Source organism: Musca domestica, unplaced genomic scaffold (genome assembly GCF_030504385.1).
Source record: "Musca domestica strain aabys unplaced genomic scaffold, Musca_domestica.polishedcontigs.V.1.1 11, whole genome shotgun sequence".
Classification (NCBI taxonomy): domain Eukaryota; kingdom Metazoa; phylum Arthropoda; class Insecta; order Diptera; family Muscidae; genus Musca; species Musca domestica.
Genome location: NW_026712133.1, coordinates 14,910,224 through 14,928,496, shown reverse-complemented (window position 1 = coordinate 14,928,496; position 18,273 = coordinate 14,910,224). Strand labels below are relative to the sequence as shown.

General features: G+C 36.6%; 1 protein-coding gene and 2 non-coding genes across 3 annotated transcripts; 2 read left to right on the top strand and 1 right to left on the bottom strand.

The window, feature by feature from the left end:
* Window positions 1-3,155: 3,155 nt before the first annotated feature.
* On the bottom strand, window positions 3,156-3,227 carry TRNAW-CCA (transfer RNA tryptophan (anticodon CCA)). Its single transcript has one exon. It is a non-coding gene; the product is annotated as a tRNA-Trp (tRNA).
* A 420-nt stretch (window positions 3,228-3,647) lies between these two features.
* TRNAW-CCA (transfer RNA tryptophan (anticodon CCA)) lies at window positions 3,648-3,719 on the top strand. Its single transcript has one exon. It is a non-coding gene; the product is annotated as a tRNA-Trp (tRNA).
* A 5,056-nt stretch (window positions 3,720-8,775) lies between these two features.
* LOC101893803 (zinc carboxypeptidase) lies at window positions 8,776-18,212 on the top strand. The gene is made up of 5 exons (XM_059131683.1): window positions 8,776-8,982; window positions 9,050-9,177; window positions 11,089-11,473; window positions 11,532-11,913; window positions 17,942-18,212. The coding sequence occupies exons 1-5, from the start codon at window positions 8,809-8,811 to the stop codon at window positions 18,145-18,147; spliced, it is 1,275 nt and encodes a 424-aa protein (XP_058987666.1). The 5' UTR covers window positions 8,776-8,808; the 3' UTR covers window positions 18,148-18,212.
* Window positions 18,213-18,273: the final 61 nt, after the last annotated feature.

Sequence of the window (18,273 nt, the reverse complement as noted above, 5' to 3'; positions counted from 1 at the left end):
GCGACGCGGGTTTCGATCAAGTCGCTTCCTTACTTTTCGAACTATTTCTTCTGATGTAGATGTTTTCTTCCGTCCACTTTCTTGACGTCAGGCTACGCTACCAGTATCACGGTAACGAGCGATGGTACGAGACACAAAAGATTTATTCACATTTAAATGCTGGAATGCTCTAACGAGTAGCCACTTGTTGTTTTCCAGCCAAATATGAGAAGATCACACTATCACGCTTGAATTCCATAACGAATAAGTTTTTTTTTTTTTGGAAAATTTCACAAAAATGCTTTTGTACGTTTGTAAACAATATAATGAGCTGTCACTGGAATAATGTTAACAACTGTCGGACGAGTGGTTTAGAAACGACAGCAGTCTGAAATTGGTTGCAGTTTTTTTCATCTCACCATGTATAGTTAGTTTCCATTACGTTGGGGCTATCCAAAGACGATATTTAAATACGAAACTTCCAGGAAATGTCGCAAAAAATATGGGGAGGTACACTTATATGGGAGCTATTCGAAAACGTGGATCTGTATAAGCAATTTCCGGTCATAGGATGTAGTACCCATTAGGAATTTAAAATTTCAAATGTGAAACTTTCCTGGTGAAAAGTCTAACACAAGTCAAAAGACCGAATATCTCTAAGTACAGTTATATGGGGACAATACCAAATTTCAGACCTATGCAATGATGTGTCTTGCCTCTAATTTACATCGAATTCTGACTAAAACCACAATGCCATATGTCTCGATCTTGCGATGTTCTGGTGCTCACGATAACTCTCGAAGGAGGTTTCCTTTTTATTCCTTTTGGTAAACTCAGTCCGGTATATATAATGCTCTCATAAATATGTTTTAATAAAATCCTTATCAAAGTCATATCATTCACTATACAGCAATGTTATTTGGTACTAGAGAAACTTTTTTTACAGAAGCTCTACTAATACACATAGTGTTGTAGGATATCAACTTTGACCTTTCCTTTCTGGTTATGTTCGCAAGTAGTACCTTGGTCTTTAAGGGAAGTCAGCCAAGTAAACAAAATGACAACTTTAAGTGTTCACGCCATATCATTTCGTATATCAAGAACACGCTATGTTTTATATTATTAATAATTTTAAAATTATATTTAATAGTTACTCCTATAAGTTACATATATGCTTTTTTATACCCTCCACCATACATAGTATATTAAGTTCGTCATTCCGTTTGTAACTCATCGAAATAATCATTTTGGACATAACAAAGTATATATATTCTTGATCAATGTAAAATTCTAAGACGATTTAGGGCTATCAGTCCGTGCGTCTGTCCGTCTGTTGTAGTCACGCTAGAGTCAAAACGAATAAAGAATCGGTCCACGATATTGTATAGTCGCCATACAACGGTACCACATGATATTGATATTTTGATCATTTTAGCCAAAGTTGCCAATGGAATTATCTGAAAATCCACACATGGAGCTATTTCTGAGTACTTTACCCTTTGGAAGAGAAATGTTAGCATAGGTCCACGAAATCGTATAGCCCCCATACAACGGAACCACCCGATATTCGGTATTTTGATGATTTTAGCCATATATTTCAATGGACTTCTCTGAAAATCCACACAAGGAGTTCTTTCTAAGTACTTTATCTTCTGGAAGAGAATTGTTAATATAGGTCTACTATATCGTATAGCCCGATTACAACGGTACCACCCGATATTCAGTATTTTGATGATTTTAGACACATTTGCCCAATGGAATTGTCTGAAAATCCACAAAAGGAATTCCTTCTTAGTACTCTACCCCCTGGAAGAGCATTGTCTATACTGGTCCACGATATTGTATAGGTCCCACACAACCGTACCCCCCCCTTTATTCTGTATTTTGATAATTTTAGCCACATCTTGCAATGGAATTGTCTGAAAACCCATACAAGGAGTTCTCTCTAAGTACTTTACCCTCTGGAAGAGAATTGTTTAACTAGGTTTATCCCCAGTATATCTGTACCTCCCTATATTCGATATGTTGATGATTTTGGCAACATTGTTCAATGGAATTGTTAAAAATCCATACTAGAGGATCTTTCCATGCACTTTACTCGCTGGAAGAGAAATATCTGTATAGGTTCAAGATATCGTATAACTCACATACTACGGAACCCCCGATATTAGATATTTGGCGTTTTTGGGTACGTTATTCACAGGAGTTGTTTTAAATTGCGTACCTAGAATTCGTAATGGGTCCTATAGCCTATGACAAAAAATTGCTTATGCAGACCCACGTCTTCTTATAGCCTCCATATAATGGTACATCCCAATATTCGGTATTTTTATAATTTTAACGACATCATTCACCGGAGTTGTTTCAAATTTCGTATTTAGAGTTCGTAATGGGAACTACAGTATATAACAGAAAATTGTCTATGCAGGTCCAGCCCCATATATCTCCCTATATTCGGTGTTTTGATGATTTTAGCTACATTATTCAAGTTTCGTATTTCAATATTGTAATGGCTTATGACAAAAATTGCCTATGCAACTATACGTCTTCGTTTAAAACACAATATAACAGCTATATTCGGCATTTTTAGGATTTTAAAAGAATTTTTGGCGAATGCTATTTTTTGAAAAATTCCAAATTCGTTCCAAATGTTGGAGGGTATACAAAGTTATAGCCTTTTTACTTTTCCATCCACTATATTTTGTGGGGAATGTAAAGCAATTTGGAAAGCTCTTAGCTCTTCATATGCGTACACTATTTTGGGTTGCCAGAAAGTGAGACATGCAACTATCTTCGCTGAAAAACAATCGATTTCAGGAAGAAATATTGTAAAGCATACATTCCGACATTCCCTAAAAATTTTAAACTAAAACGAAACGTCTGTGGTATAGGATATATTATAAAATATATATAAACTAAAATTCCTTCCCTTAGACATTTTTGCGATTGTTTACATGTGCATTCTTTTAAAATCAGAAAATAACGAAATGTTAATTAAAGCTTTTTCTTTGTATTTAGTGCCATCTTGTGAAAGCTTTTAACATTACCCTCAATTTGCTATCTCTTGCGAACAACACATCGACACACAGATAATAAATAATGCAAGCTTTTTTCATTTGACATTTTAAGAACATGCGCACAAATCATATTGTCAATTTCCGATACAAAATACTTACTGACCCCGACGTGATTTGAACACGCAACCTTCTGATCTGGAGTCAGACGCGCTACCGTTGCGCCACGGAGTCATGTTAGCCGGGGGGTGGTTCAATGTCCATTGAGATTATTATTGTCATGTTTGTGTAAAATGTGTACAGTAAAACCTAATATGATTTGTTCAATTACTAATAATACAATGTTCCCCTTTTGCAGAATCTATAAAAAGAAAAAAATATATTAAAAACCAACCAAGTGGGCATAAACCCCACAGAAAACAATATAATTTAAGGAATATTTTATTTATATAAAATGCATATCATGCCTAGAAATACACGTAAGTCTATGTGCCATGTTTTATTCGCAATTTCTGCAATTGATTGTCAAAGACATACATACATGTTCTTCCCTTACCTAACGTTGGGGGTGGTTTCGAAATGAGCCCTCAACATCATCAGGCTATATTTTGTTAATAAGAAAGATGTTGCAAATTAAACACAACGTTAACAGCTGACTCCGTGGCGCAACGGTAGCGCGTCTGACTCCAGATCAGAAGGTTGCGTGTTCAAATCACGTCGGGGTCATCAGAGCTATTAATGTCTTTGGGGCCGCTCCCAAGGTCCCTTCTTTTGCATTGATGTTATATGCAATTTGTTGTCCGTCCGTCCTCCGACGGTTGGGCCCTTATATGAAGTTCAAAGTCCACAAGGGCCCATTTCTATGGAATCTTATACGGAAATGCATTTCTTATTGTTTTTACTTTTGATTCATTATTATTTATTAATTATTCATTCAATAAATCATTTTGAGTCGCAGTCAGCCACAATATATTTAGGTATTGGCGGAATGTATTGTGTTTAATTGCAATATTTGCCAGATACCGTTCATAATCCAGTTGAATTTCACTTTCCTGCTTTTTCGATTTGAGTGTTATGATGTACGATTATCGATTTTACCACAAGCTGGGACGACCCAATAAGTAGTAACCTCAATGAAGACAACATACAAAGTACTGCAAGCATTTCACAAGCTAAGACCCCGCAGTCCATTAATAATAGTAAAAAATTCTAAATTTTATATGATGAAGACCAAGTTGATAGAATTAACAAAGACAATGGCCGTGTTGGTATCAACACAGTTAACCTGATTTGAATCATTTAATATCCTCAATACAATGTGCTATGAATATTAAAAAAAGGGGGCTTCTTCTGCTAACCTGATGGAAAGGGTACCAACCCAACAATTTTGCTGGAGAAAGCTGTAAGTTCGGCCGGGCCGAACTTTGAATACCCTCACCATTTGGTACAAATTTGGCTATTTTCAAAAAAATAAAGTCTGTTAAAAATTCTCTCGCCCCCACCCACGCCGACCTAGGGGCTACCTCCTCATACGTAGGGAACGCGTACACACCAAAGACCGGGAATGGTAGGTACCGTCATCAGTAATAAATAATCAGTAATAGATAAAAATATACTATTGGCAATTACAATTTCTACGAGAAGGAATATTGTAAGCAACTTCGCCAGTTAAGAAATTAGAATCAATCAAACCGCATGTTAATTTGTTGATAAATAACGCTCTTAGCATAAACCGTCTGCTTTCAAGTGTTGGGAGATCAATTAACAGTAAACGATTTTCATAAGGCGGAAGTAATTCTGACGGGTTCCAGTTAAGTCCCCGTAGAGCAAAAACCAGGAATTGAACTTGAACTGATTCGATTTTATCTGAATAGCATTTATAAAAAGAACTCCACAGAATTTATCCGTACTCTAATACTAGGCGAACTAAGCTTACAAACAATCATTTGGCGACATATGGATCATTGAACTCTTTAGGCCAGCTTTTATGAAAGACTTTGTTTTATTAACACATGAGTAAATGGAAAACTTCTAGAAATCGAAATATTTAAGGAAGATAAGGAAGATTAAATCTAGGAGTCGTTCCGTATCATTGAGTATAATATTTACTTGGTATAAACAAAGTTCATACATCCTATCCCAAAAAGCGTCAAGTACAATTGGGTAAGTGGAGGGTACATAATCTATTTTATTATCACCCGAGACCCAAGAAGATTAAAATCACCCATGCAAATCGATGTATAGTTTTCTGTAAGCAAAGAGGACACTTTTCCAATAAGGTCAGCGTGATTTAAGTAAGTTTCAGCCCCTGAATTGGGTGTATATGGGTGTATATATATTGTATTACCAAAGAATATTAACTTTGAACAAACAAATTCATTGCTTGGGTCGACAACAATATTGACAGTTTCCGAAGGAATCGAGTGGTGGACTGCAACCACAACCCCACCACCTTTTTATTCAATCTATCCTTTCTGAAAATTAGATAATTAACCGGAAATATTTCTGTATCAAGAATATCTGGTTGGAGCGAAGTTTCAGTAAAAACAATTATTCTATATTCGCAGTAGAAACTTTTAAGAAAACATGACTCAATTTAGTGTTAAGACCTCTTACATTTCGATATAGAATAGATATGACATCATTTAGTTTTTGATACTTTTGGTATATTCACAGATCTAGGGGTTTTTGTACGTTCTCTGAAAACAAATTCCTTCATTAAGACACCATCGTAGATGAATGTGACCCCTAGAATCTTAGGGTAGTTCGTGGTCGGTATTAAATTCTCCTCGACCTGCACATTCAGCTGTGATTTCGTGGCATATATTTTCATATTACTCGTATGGAAGTATGCGGCAAGCTCCGCGAGATATGGTTTCAGCCTTTTACATATGTCATCGACCACTGGGCCCGACGCCATGATTGTACACTCATCCGCATACGTTACGATCCCTATGTCGTCTGGAGGGCGAGGAATCCCGGAAAGGTAGAGGTTAAGCAGTTCTGATGATATCACCCCACCATCGGGAAACCCCTTTTTTACTCTACTGGCTTTGGACTTCTTGTTCCGGAATTCCACGTACGATTGGCGTCCACGCATATAGTTGATTATACAACGTTTCAAATTTGGCCGGAGGGTGGTTCTCTGCTCGTCCTCAAACAGTATGGCATGATGGACCGTATCAAATGCCTTTGATAGGTCAAGAGCTACCAACACTGTTCTGTCACACAGTTTGTTCTGGTTCAATCCTCTACTATTATATGTGGAAATCGTGTGTAATGCTGCTGTGGTACTATATTGTGGACGTAATCCGTGCTGATGGTTGGAGACTGGATAGCTTCCTCTAATGCTGGGGAGGAGTAAAGCCTCAAGAGTCTTAGTTACTGGCGACTGAAGCGAAATCGGCCTGGAATCCTTGCCTGACTTCAGTAGCGAGACCACCTGGCCCATTTTCCAGGCTTCGGGCACTATATGGGTGGCTAGCGACAGGTTGAGAACTTTCGTTAAGTATTCGACTCCCCGCGTAACCAGCTGTTTCAGCATTACATTGAGATTCCTTCCGTACCCAACCCTTTGGATGACTTAGCGTTCCGGATGACATTTGCAACAACACCCATCCTAAACTGTGGTGGTTACTCATCGGCGGGAAGAGATCTTATACGACGTAGTACTCTTCGCTTCGCTCTCGGGCTGCTCGACAAATTGTCGGTTAAAATACTCCGCGCACCTCTTCGGATCAGTCACCGTTACGACGTTAAAAGTTGCTGAGGTCCTATCATACATTGTGCTAATATCTGTCAAACAATGAGGTTCACAGCTATTAATCGGCGTTATATACACATTAAGCACCTCTACCTCGGCAGTTCCACCCTTGATTGCTACCCTATGGGTCACTAGAGACTAGCTCAAGCGAGATAGGCATGTACTGAACACCTCCACTTCTGGTGCGATCCTTCCTTAGTACGTTGTAACCATAACAACGTTGTAGGCTGCAATTTTCACTCAGCTTGGTTTCCTGCACCGCTGCGATCTTAATATTCCTCCGATTCATAAATTCCACTATCTCATATATTTTGCATTATTCACCAGAGTAGTTTCAAATTACATATTTAGAGTTCATAATGGGAACTACAGTTTGTGACAGAAAATTGTCTATGCAGGTCCAGGTCTTCGTATAGGCCCCATATATCAGTACCTCACTATATTCGGCATTTTGACGATTTTAGGTACAATACTCACCGAAATTTTTTGAGATGTCGTATTGGAAGTTCGTAATGAATGCTACATCCTGTGACAGAAAATTGTTTATGCAGGTCCAGGTCTTCGTATAGGCCCCACATATCAGTACCTCCCTATATTCGGTATTTTGACGATTTTAGGTACAATACTCACCGAAATTGTTTCAGATGTCGTATTAGAAGTTCGTAATGGATGCTATAGCCTAAGACAGGAAATTGTCTGTGCAGGTCCAGGTCTCCGTATAGCCCCTGCATATCGGTATCTCCCTATATTCGGTATTTTGACGACTTTAGGTACAATACTCAGCGAAATTGTTTAAGATGTCGGATTTAAAGTTCGTAATGGAAACTACAGCCTGTGATAGAAATTTGTCTATGCAGGTCCAGGTCTTCATATAGCTCCGATATAACGGAGCCTCCCTATTTACGGAATTTTGATGATTTTAGCTATATTATTCGCCGTTTATTAGAAGTTTCGAATATGATTAGGGTAATGGCTTATGACAAATTTTGCCTATGCAGGTCCACGTCTTCGTATAGACCCCAATATAACGACTGTATTCGGTATTTTTAAGATTTTAACAGAATTTTTAACGGATTTTATTTTTTGAAAATGTCCAAATTCGCTCCAAATGGTGGAGGGTATTCAAAGTTCGGCCGCCAAACTTACTGCTTTTTAACTTGTTTCATGTCACGCTGTATATATTTTATGGAGTCTGCGACGAAAATTTAGGGATGTTACAAACGGAATGACAAAGTTAATAAACCCTCGTTTTCAAGGTGCAGGATATAAAAATGGAGCAAATTGACGCAAATAATTTTGAATCTTCAACAATGACACCAATATTTATTCTCCTTGTGCGACGCATCTTTCTTTTTAATTTGCTACTCTTCTTATGAGAATAGAAAAAAAATAAGTTGTTCACAAATTTCTTTCTCCGCGCTATAAGATTACAATATTATGTAATTTTTAGTACAAATGTTCAGAAATGCATTATCTAATAACCAGCACCAATAAAGTGCTACATACGAATTTTGATGATTTTAGCTTTAAAAGTAGTAAAAGTGCAGAATTTAGTTGCATTCATTATTTGAATTTCCAAATGAATACATTATCTGACTACTGTGTGAATAAGTTTCAAACGTACAGAATTTTTACGAATTTTATAACATATGTCAACTGAATTACTCAATCAAATTGGAAGAAATTGAGTGTTGCTCATATAACTAAACATATTCAACAAAGGAGGAAGATAGATTATAGATCGATCGACATATTTTCCGTACCTCATACAATTTAACCCACCCTACATATTTACTTAAAGAAATGCTTTCCTTCACATTTATGCCATAAATATTGATTGAGTTCATCGTGTGCCAATTGTTAGCATAATTCATTTATCTTTATTACTTTTATTGAGTAGTCAGTCTCATATAAGCGATTCTTATTATTAGCAGTAGCTTATCAACTATATACCTATACCAATCAATCATCGATATACTTTTCATAGTACACATCTACATTTAATCAAAAAATGAAACCGTTCAGTGCATTTTAGAACTCAGAGAAGTCAACATGACACGATTTGTAGTAACTGTGGCAGTTATATTGGCCGCATTAAGTGTGGCCTATACATACCCAGCAAAAGACAAAATATCCTATCAGGGATATAAAGTCTTCAAAGTGAACATTGAAAATGATGAACAACGTACATTTTTGGCTGATTTCATAAGAAACAATAAGGCTGGGGTGAGATTGAAATGTCTGGGATTGAAAGTAACATGTGATGAAGGTTGTTTTATTATCTTTTTTTTAGATTTCCATATGGCAGGAGGATTCTCATAACATGGATATCCTAGTTGATCCTCAGACCCAGATGTACTTCGAAAATTCCACATTGGTGAGAGGTATTAAGTTTAGTGAAATGATTTCGGATTTACAAAGGTAATTTGTGAAAATTATGAAAAAAAAAATAATATAATGGTGCTAATATTAGCATATTAGTTCCAGGACAGCAGGAAATCATATATAAATAAGGGAAAATAAATAAAAAACCTGTAAGAAAATGTGAAAGGTCGGTCGGGGCCGACTATGTGATACCCTACACCACTATGCGTATTTAGTAGAGCTCCCGTAACAAACAAGTTTATATAGAGAATTTATGTGAAGTAGATCATACCAACTATGAACCTTAATTGAATGCGTATCATTATTTTACAATTTTCGAACTAAATCGATTTTCAACAAATTCGACGGAGGCTGTGGTGCCTTTTGTACCAAATAACATTGCTGTATACCGCATGATATGACTTCGTCAAGAATTATATAAAACTAGTAAAAAAAACAGTAAGTTCTGCCGGGCCGAACTTTGAATACCCTCCACCATTTGAGACTAGTTTTGCAATAAGCCATTACAATATTCAAATACGAAACTTAAAAAAATCCTGTGAAAAATGTAGCTAAAATCATCAAAATACTGAATATAGGAAGGTGCCGTTATATCGGGGCTATACGAGATCTGGACCTGCATAGGCAATTTTCTGTCACAGGCTGTAGTACTTGTTGGGAACTTAAAATACGAAATTTCAAACAAATTCGGTAAATATTGTACCTAAAATCGTCAAAATACCGAATCTAAGGAGATACTGATATATGGGGCCTATAAGAAGACTTGGACCTGGATAGACTTTTCTCTTCCAGGAGGTAAAGTGCTTAGAAATAACTTTTCAGATAATTCCATTTAAAAATGTGGCTATAACCATCAAAATACCGAATATCGGGTGGTACCGTTATATGGGGCCTATACGATATCGAGGACCTATATAGGCAATTCTCTTACAGGGGGGTAAAGTGCTCAGATGGAACTCCTTTTGTGGATCTTTAAACAATTCCATTAAAAAATTTGGCTAAAATCGTCAAAATACCGGATATCGTGGACTTATATAGACAATGCTCTTCGAGAGGGTAAATTACTCAGATTGAACTCCTTTTGTGAATCTTCAAACAATTCGATTAAAAATGTGGCTAAAATCGTCAATATACCGAATATCGGGAAGTACCGTCATATGGAAGCCATACGATATCGTGAACCGATGTAGCCCATCTTCGTACTTGATCTGATCTGTGCAAAATTTTAGCTTCCTATCTTAATTCATTTTGACTCTAGCTTGACAGGCACAGGTCTCTTCGTCGTCGTAGGATTTTACGCTGATCAAGAATATATATACTTTGTTATGTCTAAACTTATTATTTCGATGAGTTACAAACGGAATGACGAACTTGATATACCCTCCATACTATTTATGGTGGAGGGTATGTAAATATTTGTTGGAGCAATAGTTATAAAAATCGATATTACATATATTGTGGACAATAATCGTACAATCAGATAAAGATGTATATCGAAGGAATATAAAAATCGGAACCGATCTCGATAAAATTTGACAGAGGTATTTTCGAGCTGTTTCTGATTTTTGGTATCAAATATTGTTGTGGAGTGCATATTACGCATATGGGAGCTATATCTAAATCTGATCGAAAAAAATTGACAGAGGTATTTCTGGGCTGTATCTGATATCTGGTACTTGCGTAGTGCATAATACGCATGTGATTTGCTTAAACAATAAATCTAATGAAACATATATATGGGAGCTACCGCTATATCTGAACCGATTTTCGACATATTTGACAAAATGCACAAAGACATAATACCCTTACCACAATATGGTGTAGGGTATAAATATATTTTATGAATACTTTTCGTTGGAGGAATATTTGAAAGAAAAAGAACTAACAATTGCATTTATTTCGGTGGGGCGAAACTATTTTCAAATACCTCTTTCCTCTCTTTTACAGTTTGATTGATGAAGAGCAAGCCTACAATGGCGATGATTCTGATGAATTCAATTGGACGCGCTACTATGAACTTGAGGATATTTACAAATTTCTCGATAAAATTCTTGCCAAATATCTAACTGTTACGGAACCATTCACAATTGCCCAGTCCTATGAAGGACGTCCTGTGAGGGGTATTAAAATTTCCTACAAAACGGGAAATCCTGGAATCTACATTGAATCAAATATTCATGCACGTGAATGGATTACATCGGCTACGGCTACTTGGTTTATCAATGAACTTCTTACCTCATCGGATCCCGACATACGCAACTTGGCGGAAAATTATGATTGGTATATTGTACCGGTGTTGAATGTTGATGGATTTGTGTATACCCACAATAAGGTTTGATATATATTTGGAAATTTTTTAATGGTCCAAATGTTAAGTGCTTCAAATTTAGGATCGTTTGTGGCGTAAAACACGTCAACCCGTTGCACACTCTCCCTGTATTGGCACCGATGGTAATCGCAATTTCGACTCGTATTGGATGGTCAACGGTGCCTCATCGGATCCATGTGCAAATGACTATGCCGGACCGGTGCCTAATTCTGAACCAGAAATTAAAGGAGAATCGGAATTTTTACGCTCAAATAAGAACAAATTCAATGTGCTTTTGGCATTCCACAGCTATTCACAGATGTTGTTGTCTCCATATGGCCATACAGAGGAAGTTCCACCAAACAACGATGACCTCTTGAAGGTGGCTGATGCCTATGCCCAGGCTGTGGGCAAGCTGTCGTATGGAAGTGAATACACCTATGGTACTTCGGCCGGTGCAATGTGTAAGTAGAAAACATTAAGGTGTTTGTATGTTACAATATTTCGGTGTCATTGTTTGGGGGTAGGGAAATGTCAACTATGGGTAAAGGTGTCTTAAAAATACTTTTAGAAGGATACATGACATGGGCTATATGTGAAATCCGGTTTGGAAGGTTGGCTTCTTCCCGTTACGACATGTAGATACTTAATTATATAGTGCAATCATTTAAAATTTTTCTGGGATATTCCAAAATTTGGTTAAAAATTGAAACTTTTTAAGGCAGATGATAAATACTCTCTGACACTTCAAAATATCGGCTTGAATCTATGGAAAAAATTTTGAAAACAATTCAAATTGACCGATTCAAAGAAAGTTTCTACGATACGAAACGCAATTTCAACAAGTTAAAAAGTATTCGTCAGTTTTACCAACAGATGTATATCCGCAGCTTTTGCTTTTACGGGAGAGGAAGCAGAAAGAGTGGATATGACATATAAGAAATTTCATTGGATCTAAGGTTGATAGAAATATTCCATCTTCACTCAGGACCGTGTTTTAAAAGAAAAAGTAGATCTTGTGTTCACAAAAATATTGAGATGCGTGTAACTTGAAGACAATCCAAAACTTATTTCACATTTTACAAAAATCACGATTATTCAAAGAAAAAAAAATTTACCCTTTGTGAGGGAGGTACCAGAAGGAGTGGTTCTACATATTCCATCTTCACATTAGATTTTATTTTAGTAGAAATATTGGGATGTGTGAAAAAAGGGACGGGTCGATAAATGTCATCAAGTTTTTTGAGTTTCGTGATTATTCCAAATTTTGACCTTTGTGGGGGAGGTACAAGAAGGAGTGGACCAATATATGTCATCTTCGCACCAAATTTTGTGTTAATAGAAATATTGGGATGTTCGAAATGCGAAGACAATCGGGTTCTCGTTTCACAACTGACATAGCACTTATGCAAATATTGGGAATTGCGAAGATACACAAAATTCGATGAGCCTTTGTTGTTCTATGAGGTAAATTATTGTCTATGAAGATGTTGACCCTTTGGAAGGAGTGGACCGATATTACCCATCTCCGAACTCGATCTAATTTTGATAATAATATTACGATTTACCAAGTATGGACCAAATCGTATTATCGTGCGTAGATCCACTCCAAATGTCGTGAAAAGGATTTGAACCAAAGAGACCTAGGGGTCTAAAACCGTTATTTCGATGAGACACGTTTTGGCCGTATCAAACGATATACAGGGCAAAATAAAAAAACTGCAACAAAGTCAAACGCCTTATTTTTTAACTTTTATTGAATGAAAGCAAAAAATGTCGGAAATAGCATTAAATTTTAGAATAAGTTTAGATTTGTTCGAATTGGTCACTTTGGGCACGAATTATGGCCTTCAAACGGCCAATGAAACCGTCACACGCTGCCCGAATGTTGCTCTGCGGTAGTTTGACCCATTCCCGGAGAAGCGCTTGCTCAAGGTGATCTACACTTTGGTATTTTTAGTGCCAACTTTGCTTTTCAAAATACTCCAGACACGATAGTCTAACGGATTGATATCTGGAGATTTCGGTGGCCATTGTGCGCTGGAAATGAAGCGTGGAACCTCATTTTGTAACCATTCTTGGGTGGGGCGTGCTGAGTGCGATGGTGCTAAGTCCTGTTGCAAAGTCCAAGGTCTGCGGCCAAAATGTTTGCGTGCCCAAGGCTTTAATACACTCTCCAGAATATTTTCCCGATTTTTTTTTCAGTATTTATTCTGATGCCAAGATCGATTAATACGAGCGGGAGCGGCCATCGGCTGTTATGGTGGCCCACACCATCACCATGGCCGGCAGTTGAGATCTGGTGGCCAACCGAAGGTGCACATTTTCAGCGGAATTCTTTGGCAAGTAAACACGATCATTTTGTTTGTTTACAAACTGCTGAACAACGAATGTTTTCTCTCGGAGAATTCCAAATTCGGCAATTCAGCACTTTCGGCCAAGCGAAGCAACTCTTTAGCTCTTTAGAGTCTATTTTCTTTCCCTTGCGGTATAAGTTCTTTCACTTTTTGGAATTTCAATGGCTTTACACCGAGCTCATTTTTCAAAATTTGCCAAATTTAATATTGCGAAATTAATAGTGCGATTTAATATCAGCTTTCGAGCCATTTTTTGGCCACTGCGACGCGGGTTTCGATCAAGTCGCTTCTTTAATTATCGAACCATTTCTGCTGATGTTGCTGTTTTCTTGCGTCCACTTTCCCGTCCATTTTCTCGACGTCGGCTACGCTACCCGTATCACGGTAACGAGCGATGGTACGAGACACAAAAAATTTGTTCACATTTAAATGCTGGTTTTCCAGCCAATTATAAAGAAATAATACTATCACTCTTGAATTCCATCACATATAACTTTTGTTTTTTTCTGGAAAATTCTCACCAAGATGTTTTTGTACGCTTGTAAACAATATAATGAGCTGCCACTGCAATAATTTTAACAACTGTCGGACGAGTGGCTTAGAAATGGCAGCAGTCTGAAGTTGGTTACAGTTTTTTCATCTCACCCTGTATATATATTCTTGATCAGCGTAAAATTCCTTAGCCCTGTCCGTCAGTCCGTCTGTTGTAATCACGCTAGTGTCAAAACTTATAAAGATAGTAAGCTAAAATTGTGCACAGATCAGTCTTTTGTTTGCAGGCGGGTTGGGTTCGAAGATGTGCTATATCGGTCCACGATATACATACGTAACCCGGTATTCGGTATTTTGATAATTTTAGCCACATTTTCTAATGGAATTGTCTGAAAATCCACACAAGGAGTTTTTTTCTGAGTACTTTACTCTCTGAAAGTGAATTGTTTATTTAGATCCACGATATCGTATAGCCCCCATACAACGGTACAGACCGATATTTATACCCTACAACACTATGTGTTGGGGGTATTATAAGTTTGATTGGGCCAAAAATTATGTAACACCTCGAAATATTGATTTCCCATATATGAAAGTATATATGGATCTTCCTAGCTCGCCGAGTTGAGTCGATCTAGCTATGTATGTCCGTCCGTCCGTCTGTCCGTCTGTCCATGTTAATTTGTTATCACTCTACAGGTCGCAATTATGGCCCGATCTTCACGAAATTTAAAATGGAGGTGGGGCTAGGGTCAGAATAGAACCCTATTTCTTTTGGAGATGATCGCATAATATTTAGGGGTCGAAATGGACCAAAAACTGAAAAAAATGTCGGATTTTGCAGTAGCTATACAGGTCGCAATTATAGACCAATCGACGCGGAACTTCGCATGTAGCTAGAGTTTAGGGCGGGGAAGAAGCCTACCAATTTGGGTGGTCATCGGATAATATTTAGCGGGTAAAATAGACCATATCTTTTGTGTTGAAAAAATTCAAAATTTTTCATTAAACCGCGAATAATTTAAATCCCGGCGAAATCACCAAGCCATGGCAAGGTTACTTCTGATCTTTACATTGATGTTAACATCCAACAAAACGGATATATAGCAAAATATGTGCGATATATATGTTAATCAAAGAAGATATGCTTGAAAAATCTCTTATATGTCGAGAACGGCTGAACTGATTTCGACAGTTCTCATTAATTTCGAATGGCCTCTTGGCAGGAAAGAAAAAACGTCTAAAAAAATCGCATAAAAATATCTCTCTAAAGATGAAAATATTGATTTTTTAAAATTTTCTCATATTTTTTCAATTTTGTCATATTTTTGGCATATTTTCATTTTGAATTAAACATTTGGTAATATTTCTACAGCTAACAAAACTAAGTAGTTAGGATATCAGGATATCATATACAGATCGCATTTATGGCCCGATCCTCATGAAATTTTGCATGGAGATAAGATGAGGGTCAGAATAGAAGCCTACTCTTTTTGGAGATGATCGCCATATATTTAGGGGTTGAAATGGACCAAAAAACTGCAAAATTGTCTGCAGGTCGTAATTATCGCCCGATCCTCACGCACATTTGAATGGGAGTTACCGGACATTACAAAAGCCAAGCAGGTTTGGATGGCCATCCAAAAATATTCAATGTGTGAAATAGTTTGCCATCTTTTGTAGACAAAATACGAAAATGTCCATTCCAGTGACTTTTTGGAGAATTCACAAATACAGGAAAGACGCACTTCTGACTATTTCGTTAACGCTGATTTCGTTCAGTCAAAAACCAATAATAAATATTAATCTTTTGCCACTTCTGAGAGATTATAGGTCTTTGGGAAATATCGGTTCCAGATCTAGGAAGACCATTTACGTGCAACATCTACCAATAAATTGGAAATGAGCAAATTAGTTAAAGTTGCTATTATTCGAAAATTAGAGAACGAAACCTGATGGTTTTCTTTTATTATTTGTCACAATATCTTGCGGAATACTTTCAAGTATGTGGCCTATATAAACTGTATCGTTTATTATAGTGTTGTAGGGTATTCGACGGTCGGCCCCGCTCGACTGTAGCCTTTGCTTACTTGTCATTTTTTTTTTTTTTTTTTTTTGGATTTTGGCCACATTTTTTAATGAAATTTTCTGAAAATGAACACAATGAGTTGCTTAAGAGCACTCAACCCCGTGGAAGTGAGTTGTCTATATAGGTTCACGATAGTGTACAGCCCCCATACAACTGTATCTCGCGATATTCTGTAATTTGATGATTGCAGCCAAAATTTTAAATGAAATTGTCTGAAAATCAACGAAAGTATTTCCTTCTGAGTATTTCGCACCCTGGAAGATTATTGTATTTATAGGTCCATGATATCGTATATCCCCAATATAATGGTACCCCCTTTTTCGGTTTTTTTTATGATTTTAGCTAAATTTTTCTATGGAATTATCTAAAAATCCATATTAGAAGTTCATTCCAAGCACTTTACTCCCTGGAAGAGGAATCTATATAGGTCTATATAGGTCCACGATATCGTATAGCACACATACAATGGTACCTCCGATATTTTGACGATTTTAGGTACATTATTCACGGGGTTGTTTTAAATTTCGTACGTAGAATTCGTAATGGGTAATGTAGCCTATGACAAAAAAATGCGTATGCAGGTTCAGGCCTTCGTATAGGCCCCATATATCAGTACCTCCCTATTTCGATGATTACACCGGATTATTTTCAAGTTTATTTAATGGCTTATGACAAAAGTTGCCCATGCAGGTCCATGTCTTCGTTTAGACTCCAATATAGCGGCTATATTTGTTATTTTTAAGATTTTAATAGAATTTTTGGCGAATGTTTTTTTTTTTTTTTTTTTTAAATTTCCAGATTCGTTCGAAATGGTGGAGGGTATTCAAATTTCGGAACGGCCAAAATTGCCGCTTTTTAACTTGTTACTTGTTTAAGTTTAGATCATACTTTTCTATTATATGGAAAAACCATTAGCAAAAAATAAGTAGCAAGAGAAATATTCCAATTGGCATAAACTTACATGAGGTGCGGTTTTAACCCTAAAATGTTTTTTCCTAGCCTTTAAGTAGCATTTAGACTTTTGAATATTCTGGGTTCTATAAAAGTGTTTGATATCAAATCATTTTGTAGAATATTATGACTTGCTACGCTCCTTCTTAATGAGAGTTTTCAAAAATTTTGTTAAGTATTGCCAAACACGCATCTTTGCTGACTCGCTTAAGTTATTAAATAATTGTCATATTATTATCAGTGACTTTGCCAAAGAAATCTTAATCCCAAAAATTCAGGAAATTTTGAATAATGGGGAACTTGATCCTTCTATTTTTTTACATTGCTATGTAAACTTCCAAATGTCGATACAAGTATCTTCTCCTGTCGATACAAGTATCCCTGCTTTCCTAATCTACTGGATTTTTATTTACAATAGTCAATAAAAATTTAATTTTGTTGCACCGAATAACCAAAATAGCTATACCCCCAAAATAAACCTAATGAAATCTTAAATTTCAATTCCAAAATTTTAGATTTCACTGCAGTTTTATATTCGTCATAAATCAAAAACCATTAACTTTTTATATGCATGTGTATGGGTTTGTACGTATATTTTTGCAGATTATGCCCCTGGAGCAACCATCGATTTCGCCTACAATGAAGCTGATATTAAGATAACCTATACAATTGAAATGCGTGATACAGGACGTCATGGTTTTGTTTTGCCACCCACACATATCCTGCCGAATTGCAAGGAAACAATGGCCGGTATTATGGCCCTTATCAAAGAAGCCCAAAATTTGGGTTATATGACACCAAAATATTAGTAATCACATTTTGTTATTGTTTTTTTTTTTTAATTGATTAATAAAGAAACAAAAAACAAACAAGATTATACATATAGATTTATTTACAAATTGATTATCTCTAACTATCAAACTAATCGGTGGTTT

Bases quoted from the DNA above. Each gene is read 5' to 3' on its own strand.
- LOC101893803 (XM_059131683.1), top strand. From the start codon at position 8,809: ATGACACGATTTGTAGTAACTGTGGCAGTTATATTGGCCGCATTAAGT. The intron at 9,178-11,088 runs GTAATTTGTGAA...TCTCTTTTACAG, and splicing joins ATGATTTCGGATTTACAAAG to TTTGATTGATGAAGAGCAAG. The intron at 11,474-11,531 runs GTTTGATATATA...CTTCAAATTTAG, and splicing joins TTGTGTATACCCACAATAAG to GATCGTTTGTGGCGTAAAAC.